The 14,788-nt window shown below is 47.9% G+C and overlaps 1 protein-coding gene across 4 annotated transcripts in view; it reads left to right on the top strand.

Moving 5' to 3' along the window:
• VPS13A (vacuolar protein sorting 13 homolog A) overlaps positions 1–14,788 on the top strand; it is a 2,146,181-nt gene that overhangs the window by 666,571 nt on the left and 1,464,822 nt on the right. For all 4 annotated transcript variants that reach the window (XM_086961343.1, XM_086961342.1, XM_086961345.1 and 1 more), the window contains exons 30-31: positions 299–415; positions 515–618. In XM_086961343.1, coding sequence (XP_086817469.1) covers positions 299–415; positions 515–618 — 221 coding nt within the window. The remainder of the gene's footprint in view (positions 1–298; positions 416–514; positions 619–14,788) is intronic.

Here is a 14,788-nt window from a genome sequence, read left to right as displayed (position 1 = left end):
ATTGTAACTCAATATGAACCTCCATAATATAAATAACTAGAACCCTTAGATCAGTCTCCTTTAAAATTTAACATGAATCACAAATTGATTTATATGCACCTTATATAGAATGCTGGTAACATAACTGCCAGGCTTAAAGGGACAGTCTCTGGGATAATTTTAAGAGGACGGGAGCTGCATGTCCTGCAACCCTCAATGACCTTTTCAGGATACCATTGTTAGTATAGCTATTTTCATTCACTCTTCTTTCAGAATGTCTTTGTAACATGTTTCCCTTCTATCTGGTTTCATTTTACAGCACCAAAGAAGACAAAGTTTGACGATGTCGTAGGCCTTCATTTGTGTGCAGAATTGGAATGCTTGCGAATCTTCATTCGGGAACAAAAACGCAGAATTTCGGAAATCAGTATTGAAGGTACTTGGAGACCTTTCATAGTTTGTATCTAATCTCTACTCTGTATTATGTGAGATGGAAAACAAGCACAACTGCCCATTAATGTCTTCTTTTTATTAGGTCTCGATTCCCAAGTGATAATGAGAAAAAAAGCAACAGAAGTGTTGGCCAAACTGAAAAATATTGTGATTTTGGATTCTGATGAGATGGCTCTGTATAAGAAGGTATTCTTGAATTTTTTTGTAAAAAAAAAAAAAAAAAATACGCATCATACTGCTTTCTTGTTTTAAGAAAGTTTACACATCATTGTAGCAATGCACTGGTGTTAAAAAGTCTAAGTGTTTTTTTCTACATTTGGGTTTGAAGTTTCATTTAAGTAATTCATGGCCTTATTAAGAGTCCCAATGTCAAGAATACCTGATAAATGACTTTTGCCAGTACGTGGCTGGCACAAACTAGGCACAAATATATGCAGCATAGAATAACTTTTATTTTTGCCAAAAGCTGAATTTGGAGGCCATGCTGAGTCGCAAAGTTATTTCTCCTCCAGAGTATCAAGCTCCATTTGATCACTCATATGTAAATTAGCATTTTCCTGTATTATAGTTAGCACTTCTAAAAGGCTTTTCCATTGCTCATAAAACCACTCTTTTGAATGCTGTGTGAGTAAGCCAAATACTTTAACCATTTGCAAACTACCATAGCGTATACTATAGTTTACAATATGCATCCTAACGTAAATTGTATACCCCAGCTGTGGAACTACCCAATGAACATGTTTCATTAACTGTCCGTAGTATTTACGTCTGGATTGACAGTACAGCTGTTACTAAACTTTGTGATAAATAAAAATAAAGCGTTAACAGTAATAATAATAGAGGGTTAGGCTCCGTCCACATGGATACAGTGCTTACATTGCACTTTCTCATGGATCTTTTTAACCGCAGGTTCCTCAGCTTATAAGACTGGAGCTCGAGTTTTTGTCAGCATTGCTCCTGTATACCAGCAGGCTCTGTTCCACTCCAGTAGTGACACCAGACCCAGATATAACTGCAACCCCTGCGTGCAGATGTCAAATCCTTTCTTTCTGGACCTTCCAGTGTGGATCCAGAGCTAGCTAGCTTCTTTCCTCATCAGACGTGTCCTTTTTCTTCAAAAAATGATTACTCTAGTGTGCAATGGAAATGTTTCCTCCTAAAATCATAGACTTCAAATATTGTTGTGATTGTCGCAAACAAATGTCTTTGATTACAAGGTGGTGTGCCGGGGGTGTCTTGAGTTGGGTCACAAGTCTCGAGTCATTGGTGATTGTGCCCTGATGAAACCAAATTATTTTAACAACAGTGGTCCCTAGGGATTTAGAGATAAACGTGTAGAAATTAATACAGACCCAATCAGTAGTGTATTGGTTAAACTTGTCTAGCCGGACAGAGGTCTGATATTTAATTTTGCACATTTTCGGAGATATATACAAACAAAAGTACTGAAAGTGGGACACAAGCCTGTATCCTACTCCAGAAACATGAAGACAAACAGTCAAACATTCAAGGGAGGCTCAGGCAACACTCAGTTTGTTTTTAGAGCAATCCTTAATATTGTAAACAAATCGCAAGTAACACCTCTACATAGCAAATGAAAACATAATGGTCATAGCATGAGGCATTTTTAGGATGTCTACGGCATTTTGATCCATGTGTACAATGCGTGTATCATCGTCAGGACATTAAATTACGCATGCCTGTGTAAATGCCTTCAAATACTGTAATCAACCACAATTATTGGGAAAAAGAAGGGGGAAAGAAACATAATTACAGAGTTAAAAGGAGGTAATCAGGAGTAACACAGCCTAAATTAAGAGATGACAAGCTAGTCCGTACAGATCATCAGCGTACCATTTTAAATCATTATTCACCTGAACGGTGAGTCCAGGATATTCAGGCTACGATACCGATGTTTTAGCCTCTATCTTGGGTTTCGGGGAAACTGACTCTGAGGCTGCTGGGCCTCATGACCCCCTGCAGGATTTGCAGTGGGACCTGAAGTTCCTGTAGGCTCAGCATCAGGGTGATCTCTCCGACAAGGTCCAGATATCAGAGGGCACAGCAAAAGATCTGCATTGGTGGTTAACAAACTGCGATTGGGTCAGTGGCAGACCCCTCTTCCTTCCCCAACCCGATCTGACAGTAGTGACAGATGTGTCACTTCTGGGCTTGTGCAGCCATCTGGGAGAGGTGGAGATCAGAGGCGTCTGGTCTCTTGCGTAATCCGGACTCCACATCAACATATTGGACCTCTGAGCAATCCGGCATTGAAGGCCTTTCTACCCTCCGTCAAGGTAAGGCAAGTGTAGGTGTTCATGGACAACACCACCTCCATGTAGTACTGTAACAAACGGGGCAGGGTGGGGTTGTGGACTCTTTATCAAGAGCCCCTGCGTCTCTGGAAGTGGCTGGAATGTCACGGCATATCCCTATTGGTTGAACACCTGGCAGGCTCTCTAAACGCCTGGGCGGACAAACTCAGCAAAAGATGCCTAGTGGATCACAAATGATTTCTCCACCCGGAAGTGGTGCAAGGTGTCTTTCGGCAGTGGAGAGAGCTTTGGTTATATCTGTTCGCCACCACAGAGAATGTGCAATGCCAGCAGTGTTGCGCACTGGAGTTTCCAAGGCGGCTCTCGTAGGAGATGCTTTTCATCTCAAGTGCAACTCACTTCTCCTGTATGTCTTTCCACCCACACCACTCCTGCCCAGAATCCTCAAGAAGATCAGGAGTCACCGGGCCAAGTCATCCTTGTTGCTCCGGACTGGCTTGGAGAGGTTGGTATCCTGAGCTGTTGAGCATTGCCATCAGTCCTCTGATCTGGCTGCCCCTTTGGGAAGATCTTCTGTCGCAGCAGCAGGGGAGGGTTCTCCACCCGAACCTATGAACGCTCTGCCTTCATGCGTAGAGATTGAGTGACAACAGCGGTCCGCTTTCAGTCTTCCGCCTGAAGTCTGCAATGTTATCATGGCAGCCCTGCCTCTCTCCACCAAGACGGATTATGGTGACCATTAGAATACATTTGTGGCATGGTGTGCCGGTAAACAGATTGATCCCTTATCTACTTCCTTTTCCCTGGTTCTTTTCTTTACCCTTACCTTAGCCCAACAGGGCTCTGCTTTGGACACTTTTAGGGGTTATGTATCTGCCATCTCCACCTTTCTGCAGCTGTCAGATCAGCCCTCTTTCTCAAAGTGCCCTATTGTGCATAGAGTCCTAAACGGTCTATAACTTGTTTCCCTCTGCTCCCTTTGTTATTCCTCAATGGGACCTTAATTTCGTTCTTACTTTCTTAAAGTGCACTCCATTTGAGCTGCTTCATTCTTGTTCTCTTAGGCTCCTCACCATCAAGATGGCCATTCTGATAGCAATTACATCTGCCCGGAGGGTCTGGAAGCTGCAGGCACTTAACTCCCAGGCTCCCACGTCTCCTTTTCCTCCGACTTTTGGTCCTTCGGACTCGATCATCCTTCTTGCTGAAGAAAGTCACCTGTTTCTGGTAGACCAATCCATTGCTTTGCTACCTTTTTCACTCCTCCCCATCTATGGTGGCTCTTCCACTAAGGTGGAGGAACATAGCCCTACTACTGAGAAGGAATAATACAATTATAATAACATTGTTAGGGGGAGGGGTGGTTTGCACTCCCTAAGTGCTTATGACAGTTTGGCCAGCTCCCTATAGTCGACCAAACAGTCATGCACACTTTGCATCTTCCGCACCAGGTTGTAATACACAGCCTGGTGAGGGACATGCACAGGTTCCGGGTCCCCTTCTGAGTGCCAAACCACGGCGCTCAGACCCATTACAATGCTGCATTGCAGCATTGATATTGGTTATGGGAGCCTGGGAACCTGGGTGCTTGCTGCTACTGGGACTGGAGACAGGAAGATGGAAGATGAAGAGTATGGGGAAGAGGTGGCACCTGTCTGTTCCCGCGTAAGTCCTTTTTTCCCCCATTCCCTCTGCCCTTCCCAGCCCATCCAGTAGCGGCCGCTACTGCTCCCCATCCCTCTCAGGAAGAGTAGAGACTCCAGCTGCTGCTCTCAAAAAGAAATTTGCCCTTCTACCTTAACTATACAAAGCCATTTCAAATGAGCGATCAACTCTTCGTTGGGCCAAGAAAGGGAAGGCTGTGCAGAAACAGACCATCTCCCAGTTTATCGTGGTCTGCAATAAAATCTGCTACGCATTGGCCAAAAGAACCACATGACGGTTTGCGTACTTACTCCATAAGAGCCAAGGCTGCCACCATTGCGTTGCCAAGCTGAGATTCATTCCAGGACATCTGCCTGACAGCTGCGTGGGCTTCGCTGCACACGTTCACCAAACACCAAACACTATTGCCTGGACAATCGGGTCTTTCGGGATTAACGCTTTACCCGTTCAGTCCTGCAGACCTTTCTGGTTTAAATCATGTTCATGGACCCACCTCCGGGGAGGTACTACATGGGTATTTATTCTAAGGTAAGGAATCTGCGTCTAGAAGTTTCTATCAGTTGAATAGGTTGCGACCTGTGACAACTACCAACCTTATTTAGTAGGGACTCTATCTAGCTGCAGATTCCTTACCGGTCCACCCATCATGTGCGCTCTGCGAACTAATTTCTAGAGTCAAGGCTGTTCCGTTTCAGGGCCCTAGTTTCCTTCCACACCAGTGGTCAGTGTTCTTCATAGATCCACGTTCCTGGTGTGGAAAGTTGCACATGAAGTCGTATGTTGCCGATGATGCCACCTGGAGCTTTACGAATCCACCTACTGGCCAGCAGGGCTACTGCTCACAAAAAAATTCCTGGTCCAGTCTGACGCCTGGGGATCATTCTACGGTAAAGAATCTGCAGCAAGAGTCTCTTCCAGATAAGGCGTTACTGAAGGTAGGTAACTTGTTCATTATGGAGATTTGTATCACCCATGAGGCTCTGGACCACCAGCATAGGCCTAGCAGTGCTCCTAGTTGAAAATCCAGGTTTTCAGTTTCTTGCGGACATTGGGAAGTGGAGTGGGAGTCCTGACTTGTAGTGGAAGTTCATTCTAATTTTTGGCGGTGATGAAGGTGAATGTGCACCCTACTGCCTTCCTTCTGTGGATGCGGGGGATATGTGTGAGTGAGAGAAAGGTGAATCGTAGCTGTCTAGAGGATTGGTAAAGTTTGAGTCGGTCTTTGAGGAACTCTGGTCCTATCTTTAAGTGGGCTTTGTAGGCTTAAATGTACAGCTTGAAGTTTCAATGATTTTGTGTGGTAGCCTGTGTAGTTCAGGGCGGTAGGGAGTGATGTGAGCGATTCAGTGGGCATCTAGGATAAGTGGCAGCGATGTTTCAGATGGTTTGGAGTCTTTGTGTGAGTTAGTTGGAGATGCTGATCTAAAGTGCATTGCCGTAGTAGAGTCTGCTGGTGATGAGGGCCTGGGTGACTGTGCACCTTGTGTACGTGGTAGGTCATTTAAAAATCTTGCAAAGCAATCTGAGCCTGTGGCAACAGAGTGCGATCACAACATTGGCTTGTTTGTACATTGTGAGCTTGTCGTCAAGGATGATGCCAATGTTTTTGGTGTGGTCTATGGTGGTGGACTTGAGACCCAGGTCTGGTGGCCACCAGGGGGCGCTCTTACTTCCGAAGATCAAAATGTCTGTTTTGTCTGTGTTGAGTTTGAGGCAGTTCTCACATTCAGTTGGCCAGGTTGGACATGCAGGCGGTAAAGTTGGTTCTGGTGGTACTATTTGTGTCTTGAGGGAGAGGATGGGATAAGTGTTGTCGGTGTAGGAGACAATGATGATGCTATGGGTTCTTGATGATGCGGGCGAGAGGTGACATGTTCATGTTGAACAGGGTTTTGCTTTTGGGTTGGCCATGGGTTTCTTCAAGAGAGCTATGGCCTCTGCGTTTTTCTAGCTGTCCGGGATATTTCCACTGAGGATGGAGGAGTTGATGATGATGATGATGATGATGATGATGATGATGATGATGATGATGATGGTGGTGAGGTTGGTGCTGATCCATGCACTTCGCAGTATGTACATGTGGTGAAGACAGAGGTCTGAGGGGGACCATTAGTGAATGGTCTGCATGATTCTGGTAGTGTCATCTGTGGTGAGGGGCTCCAGTTCCAGGTGGGTGCTTCTGGTGGTGGTGGACGGGTTGTGTGATGATGTCCTCTTCAGTGTGATGGGGAGCATAGCCGGTGGAGATCTTAGGTATTTTGTTGTGGAAAAAGTCAGAAAGGTTGTCATAGAGGATCTGTGAGCGGAGGCTGCTGTTGGAGACTGCTGTTGGAATGGTGAATTCTTTGACGATGTTGAAGAGTTCTTTGCAGGAGTTGGAGTAGGATTCTAGTCTGAGCACGAGGGCTGCTTTCCTGGCTTCTTTTGATCTGTGTGTGGTACCTTATGAGTGCAGATTTGTAGGTTTCTGGAGGTGTTGTCTCATTCGGTGTTCCATCTTCTTTCCAATTGTTTGCCATAGTGCTTAGAGACTCTTAGGATTTACATGTACCAGCATGCTTGAGCACACATTCTTATATGTCTCATCATCTTCATGGTGGCCATGGTGTTTGCCGCAGTCTGTGATCCATTTGTTGAAGGTGGATAGGTAATCTGTGAGGTTAGGCTGGTTGTATCTGAGGTTTTGGGTCCAGTCTGCTGCTACAGTTGATGGTTGTTTTTGGTTTACGGAGGTGGGGTGTGTTGTTGTATAAGTGTATGAAGGAGTTGTCTGTCCATGTGAGCGAGGTGAGGTGGCTGAAGGTAATCTTGTTGCTGCAAGTGAAGACTGGGTTGTGTGTGTCCAGCAATCTAAGTCTGGTCTTGTACTAGCTGCGTGAGTCTGATGTTGAGGCTGAATAGGAGGTCGGTAGCGTTGTGGTCGTTAGGGTCATTGAGATGTATGTTGAATTTGCCAAGCAGGAGGAAGTCATTGGATTTAATGGTGATGGGAGTGATGAAGTCGGTGAAGAGGTTTCTGAAAATGGTGAGAGGCCTTGTGGTCAATAAGCAAGGGTGCCTAAGATGGTCGTAGAAAGGTTTAAATGCAGTTGGAAGGGCAGGTTTTCCAAGACCATGGTTGGTTCATCCATAGAGGTAGTACAGATGAGTGTCCTTGTGGATGTTTGCGAGGACTCCTCCAAGTTTGTGGAACCTGTTGTGGCAGACAATCTTGTAGCTGGGGGATGGCCACTGCGATGGCAGGCGAGGATGCTAAGCTGATACATGTTTCGGGGACAAAAGAGGATGTCTGGAGAATGTGAGTCGATTACAATACTAGCTAAAGGTTTTAGTGTTGGTCACCCACTCTGACAAACCCTACGAGTGAATTGTGTTCTTTGTGATGATTTTTGCTGAGCCATTGAGATGAGTTGTATATTGTTTTGCATACTTTAATTTTGAACACATTTGCAATTTTATCATGTATGCATGAGGGTGTCAGTTTAAGTGCCCTTCTGGAGGGTTGTGTGGGTTATAGACATAAATAATGTCAAACTAATGGTAAAGGTTGTAGCCCTTTCGGTTCACTGGGGACATGTATGTCGGATTCCTTGGGCGTGATCGGTTTCTAATAAAATGTTATGACAAAGCAAGTAGGCTTGACTTATTTACTGTGAAAAGCATGTGTTAAAGGCAATAGGCTTTTAAGGATGGATTGTTATTAAATTGTTCTAAAGTCTATGGGCTGTTATTTTGTTCCACACAATCTTGCACATTACTGTAGTAGGCAAGGGCTTTGGTGTTGGTGATCCACCCAAACAAACATTGGGTATAGAAGATCTATTATTGTTTTGACAATAGTATTTTTGTAAGCATTTGTTGTAATTTTATTATGGTACATCTGATGGTTGCCTTGAGGGAAAGTTTACACTCAAAATAATATTCTAAAGTTGTTTTTTTTTAAAACACACTTTGTTGGTGACCATGGCACATTATATAGCATACATAGAATACATCAGAGACAGTCTTTTCTCTTTTCTTTCCATACATTACTACGCAGTTGGCGCATACAAATTTTACTTAGTGAATTCTGTATGAGAAAATAGTCCTGGGACTCTATTAGCATTTGTGTCAGCAAAGCAGCATATTAGCAACGTGAGTCACATCAGAATTAAAGCAGTGTGTGAATAAATGTAACTGAACTTAACCTAACTCTCCCTGTTCCCTCCCTCCACCCGCCCCTCCCCCCTTGACTCCCGGTTGTGGGCTCCCTAGTAGTTCGTATCAATCAGACTAATTTACTACAGACCTATTGCTCCAAGGAAAAATATGGTCTAGGGCTAGAGGGTGTTAGTCCTTGTCTCAGAACCTAGGGGTCTACAGCTATCTGGTATCTTAGATTGATATGGGAGCAATGCAGGTTATGGGGACGATAAATCAAGCGTTTCAAGTTCAATCAGCATAGCCTCCCACTCTAGTGAAATGGGTTGTTTCCGCAACCCTCTCTCCTCCTCCCTGCGCAGAGCTGCCCTTTCCGCTCTTCCCCACTTAAGCATGTCCGCTTGCCAGATGAACACAGCCGGGCATCATAGGGATTTCCATCTCATAGTGAGGGCTCTCACCGCTAGGATAAATGCAAGTTGAAGAACTTTAATCATACCTTTTGTATCTTTGAACGTCTACGGTGACCCATGAGACAATTCAGAGCTTCAGACGGCACTGATATTTGTGTAACTGTGTTTAATGAGGTGCAGATTCGTCCCCATTATTCACTGAGGCAAGGACAGGACCACAGCATGTGGAGAAAACCTGCCTCTCGACAGCGGGGGCAGCAGTGGAGGGAATTCGGAAACATGCAATGGATCCATTTGGGTGTGAGGTACCATTTATGCAGGACCATGGACTGGATACATTTTAGTTTCGCGTTGCGCGATACCTTTTTGGGGTGCTCTAACATATGCGCCCATGCCTTGTCAGTGATTTCCAGTGGAGAGTCTTCGGACCATTTTGCCCTGAGAGAGGTGAGTGCAATAGCAGCATGTGCCCTAACTCCTGTATACAGCCATCACACCAGGTGACCTCCAGTTCCCATATAATACAGAAGATGTGCCAGATTGTGTTGTGGGGGTTCCTCCCTCTGTGGGGCCAAGGTAGTCCTTATGTAATGTGTCACAGTGGCATGCAGTAGGAATAAACGTGTCGGTGCTCCCGTGTAAAGGAGTCCTGGTCTAGTATGGTGCCATCGCCAAAGAATGCGCCTATGTCCTCCACCCCAGCATCTATCCAGTCCTGTATCCTTGCCTTCGATAATCCACCCTGTGGTGTAGGGATTTCGATGAGGGGGATGTTTGTGGCCTAAGGGATCACTGCAGTGGTGTACAATAGGGCCCTCCTCCAGCATTGAAGGGCGGTTCTCAATAGGGATGGGCAGTCTGGAGGAATCCTGGCTCTTGGTAATAGTAATGAGTGTAATTCGCCGCGATCTATTCTCTATGGTGTGAACCCAATCTCCTGTAGATTTCTCCTTGCCGTCCAGTATGACAGCCATTGGAGTTGGCTGGCATAGTAGTAGCTTCGGAAATCAGGAACTCCTAAGCCGGCACTGCGTGTCTCCAGTTCGAGTTTTCGAAGACTGATCCGTCGTTACCCAGCTCCCCAATGAGTGTAGTCAACAGAGCATTCAGTGTGTTTAAAATAGATTGGGGAAGAACCAGGTATATTTACAAAATAATATAGGAGGCGGGGCAGCATCACCATTTTTGAGTCTAAAGTTGGTTTTGATGAGAAGTTGTAGACCTGATTGGTGCACTGGGAAAAGTTATGCCAGATGCCATAGGTCTGACTGCTTATTTAAAAATGTTTTGACAGTCAGTAGGCCTAGCTTATTTATTGTGAAAAGCATTTATCTGATATCAAACTATTAATTATGGATTCCTTACCTTAGAATTACCCCTAGGTGTCAGACTGGACCCGGAGAAATTTTTTCATAGCAGTACCCCTGCGTGTGGGTAGGTGGTATCGGTCGACGCCGCGTTCTGCATCGTGATCGCCGAAATGACTTCACGATATCTACTTAGATGCCGCCGTCGTGCACTCATGTCTGTTCTTTCTTTTTCCCTGCCAGCCAGTGCAGATCCTGAGAGAGCGGTACCCTTAGCCACTATTTACCTAACTCTTATTCGGCTTGTCAACTTCTTTTCGAGTTGCGTTGGCTCCTGGTGCACGTAGCGATGTCACATTGGACCGTTTTCAAGGCTTGTGATGCCTTTCACAAATTGATGTTGGTTATGGACCCTCACCTCGTGTGCCTATGATGTCTAGAGCGCGACTACGACCTGAAGTTGCGCTCCGACTGTCGGGCCATGAACCTGAACTCTTTGTGGTAGCGGTCCCGAAGGCTTCTGGAGGCCCGGGAGTCTGCTCTGCGTCGCCCGAGTTCCCGGTCAAGAGGGAGGTCGCGGGACCGGTCGCAGAGCCATCCCCATCACTCATCTTCGAAGTCTTCAGGTAAGTCGAAGCACAAAAAGAAGACGAAGAAGCACCGTTGGTCGGCCGGCGCGACGCAGGATGCAGATGGTGGTCGTTCTGCGGCTTCACCTGGGGAGCCTGCTGAGTCGGCTCCGAGCTCCTTTTCCAACAGCCGGAGTGACCCATGCCCAACTTCGTAGTGTTTACGAAGCCCTTTATTGGTTCTTTGGGCAGCCTGACTCTACTGGGGCACCTTTGGACCCTGCGGACTCGGGTGGGGGTTCTAGGCCTTCAAACCCAGTAGCTCCGGCCCTAGAACCGCAGGCTTGGATCCGGATCGGTGCTGGTTGACCTTACTACACCTCCTCCGGCATCAAATCCACTGACGACATCTCTGTCCCCTCCGACGCCGGTTGTCTCCACAGCCGGTGTCGACCCGACCTCCACCCTGACATGAACAAGTAGCCGGACCGACGCCAGCCGGTACTTTTGTACTACTGTTCTATCCTAGCATTCCCTATCCGCCTGAGTGGCAGCCAGAAGAAGGTGAGGAGGACTGAGAGAGGTCTGACCCTCTATCTGACCAGTTGGGTGATACCTGTAGTCTGGACACCTCACCAGACCTTGGTATGCTTTCTCCCCCTACCGTGGCTACGGAGGAAGGAGCCTCATATGCAGTGGTGTAGCTTAGGGCGGCTGAGGCCTTGAATCTTGAGCTTCCTACGGTGGCAGTCAGGACCATCTTCCTGACCAGGGAGCTTCAACCTAGCAGCAGCCTCTTAGGAGACCCTGCTGCCGTTCAATGAGGCGCTAACTAACATCCTTCTGGACACCTAGTCCAAGCCCAGCACAGGAACTCCTGTCGATAGAATGCTTGCCCAACGCTGCCACCCGTCCCCGGGCGACCCAATTTTCCTCTCCCAACACCCTACCCCTGAGAGCTTGGTAGTCTAAGCCTTACTTCTAAGGGCACATTCCCTACTACTCCCATAGATAGGCAATCAAAGAAGCTTAGGACTGCGGTCGGTGAACACTGCATGTCTCTTGGGCCTTTGCACCCTCTCTGTGTGTGACACGGTTGCGCAGGTGCTGCCACAGTGCCCCAAAAGAGGCCTGGGCCACTCTCTCCTGTGTAGTGGCTGAGGGCAGAGATGCAGCAAAGATCACCATAAGGGGTGGGCTGGACACCGCGGACTCGCAAGGCAGAACGATTTTAGCGTTGGTAGCCTTGAGACTCTACGCCTAGCTGAGGTCCCCAGGTTTTTCGGGCGATATCCAATCAACTCTTTTAGACATGCCCTTTGATGGCTGTCGCTTGTTTGGCCACAAAGCGGACAACTGGCTGGAGCGCTTTATGGAGTCTAGGGCTACGGCCAGATCCTTGGGCCTTGCTTCCACCTTTCGTCCCGCACAGTCTGCTTTTCGCTCCTTTCGTGGCTACGGAAGGGGTGCCCCACCACGTTCCACCCAGAGCCACAGGCCTGCAGTAGCTGCACAGCCTATGCGCAGCCGGGGACATGGGACCCTGCGTTGTGGGTCTGGGGCCAGTCCACCAGTGCCCCCTCTGCAGCAGCCTCCCAACCTTCCTAGTCTGTTCCTTCAGGGCCACCAGTTGCCAGTGGGCGTCAGGATCCGCCATCACCTCCCCCACTGGCAGAACATCACGTCGGACAGGTGGGTTTTGCAGATAGTCCGAAGGGGCTACACCCTCCCCTTCGATACTACCCCTCCAGCCATTCCACCTACATTCCAACACATGTCTGAGGATCACTTGGCCCTCTCAGCCAGGAAGTTACGGCTCTCTTGGCCAAGGGAGCCATCAAGCGCGTCCCTGTGCCAGAAGTAGGACGTGGTTGCTACTCCCACTATTTTCTGGTACCCAAGAAGGACAAAGGCCTCATTCCTATCTTATTTCTCAGGGACGTCAACCTCTTCCCCCGGAAGGAGAAGTTCAAAATGTTGAATGGATGGTACCGTTGGACTTGCAGGACGCCACATCCCTGTCCTGCTGGCCCACAGGCGTTACCTACGGTTCACGGTAGGCCATGAGCATTTTCAGTTTACCATGCACCCCTTCGGCGTTACCAGCGCCCCTCGGGCGTTCACGAAAGTGATGGCGGTGGTTGCAGATCAGGGGTTCCAGTCTTCACCTATCTCGACGACTGGCTATTGAAGACGGGCTCGCCCCAGACATCTGTCTCCCACCTCCACACTACGGCGGACCTCCTGCATTCGCTGGGGTGCACTATCAACGTGCCGATGTCACACCTTATTCCCTCTCAGAAGCTCCTTTTCATCAGAGCAGTTCTGGATACAACACAAATTTGGGCTTATCCTCTGAACAGCGAGTCTGGGACATTCGGGCTATGATTCCAATCTTCCAACCCCTATCCCAGGTTTCGGTTTAAATGATCGTGAGGCTGCAGGGCCTCATGGTCTCCTGCATCCTCCTGGTGGATCATGCCAGGTGGCATATGAGGGCTTTGCAGTGGGACCTGAAGTTCCAGTGACACAGCATCAAGGGAATCTTCGAGACTGCGTTCAGATTTTGGAGGGCACTGCACACCAATTGCAGTGGTGGCTAACAAACCAGAAATGGATCAACGGCAGATCCCTCTCCCTTCCCCAACCAGAGTTCACAGTGGTGACAGATGCATCACTTCTGGGGTAGGGTGGCCACATGGGAGAGGCGAAGATCAGAGGCCTCTTGTCTCCGGCGGAGTCCGGGCTCCACATCAACCTTCTGGAGCTTCGGGCGATTCGTCTTCTCTGTGTCCGGGGAAGATTAGTGCAGGTGTTCACGGACAACACCACCGCCATGTGGTACTGAAACAGAGCGGGTGGGGTCGTGGACCATATGTCAGGAGGCACTGCGCCTCTGGACATGGCTGGAACATCAGGGCATATTCACCAACGAAGAGAACTTGCAATGTCAGCAGCTCTGCGTGTTGGAATTTCCAAGTTGGCACTTGCTCTGCAACGCTTTTCGTCACAAGTGTAGTTGCGGTCTTCTATATGCCTTGGTGCCTATACCACTTCTGCCCTGAATGCTGAAGAAGATCAGCGTGACCGGACCCAAGTCATTCTTGTGGCTGCGGGCACGAAGAGTCTGGTATTCTGAGATCTTGCACATGGCCATTGATCCTCCGATCAGACTGCCTCTTCAGGAGGATCTTCTGTCGCAGGGGACGGTCCTCCACCCAAACCTGTCCAGCCTCCACCTCCTTGCGTGGAGATTGAGCGGCAACAGTTGACAGCTTTCGACCTTCCTCCCGAAGTCTGTTATCTTGGCAGCCAGGCGTCCCTCCACTTAAACAGTATACACCAGTAGATGGAACAAATTTGGGGCATGGTGCACAGCAAAGACTGTGGATCCCCTTTCTGCTCATCTTTCTGAAGTTCTTTTGTTCCTCCTCTCCTTGGCCCAGCATGGCTCTCCTCTGTACACCCTTAAGGGCTATCTGTCGGCCATTTCAGCCTTTCTTCGGCTTCCTGATCGGCCTTCTCTTTTCAAGTCCCCTCTTGTAAATAGATTTCTTAAGGGCATTACTCACCTCTGTCCTCCTATTCCTTTCATAATGCCCCAGTGGGACTTTAATTTGGTCTTGACTTACCTTATGTGTGCTCCCTTCGAGCCACACAATTGTCTTCTCAGACTCTTGACCTTAAAAACTGCTTTTCTGGTTGCTATCACCACTGCTCGCAGGGTTAGTGAGCTTCAGGCTCTGTCTTCTAAGCCTCCTTTCCTTGCTGTTTTTCCGGACAAGGTTGTCCTTCGATCTCGACCTTCTTTTCTCCCCAAAGTGGTTACCTCTTTCCACCTTCTTCCCACCCCTGCATCCTTCAAAGGAGGAAGAGGGGCTCCACCGTCTGGATCCCAAACGTGCGCTATCTTTCTATCTGGATTGCACAAAACAATTCCGGGTGAATGACCAGCTCTTTGTTGTCTAAGTGAGCACCAAGAAAGC

Source organism: Lissotriton vulgaris, chromosome 3_1 (assembly GCF_964263255.1).
Source record: "Lissotriton vulgaris chromosome 3_1, aLisVul1.2, whole genome shotgun sequence".
Classification (NCBI taxonomy): Eukaryota; Metazoa; Chordata; class Amphibia; order Caudata; family Salamandridae; genus Lissotriton; species Lissotriton vulgaris.
The sequence above is the reverse complement of the archived record's forward strand: the minus strand, read 5'-3'. Positions and strand labels throughout refer to the sequence as shown.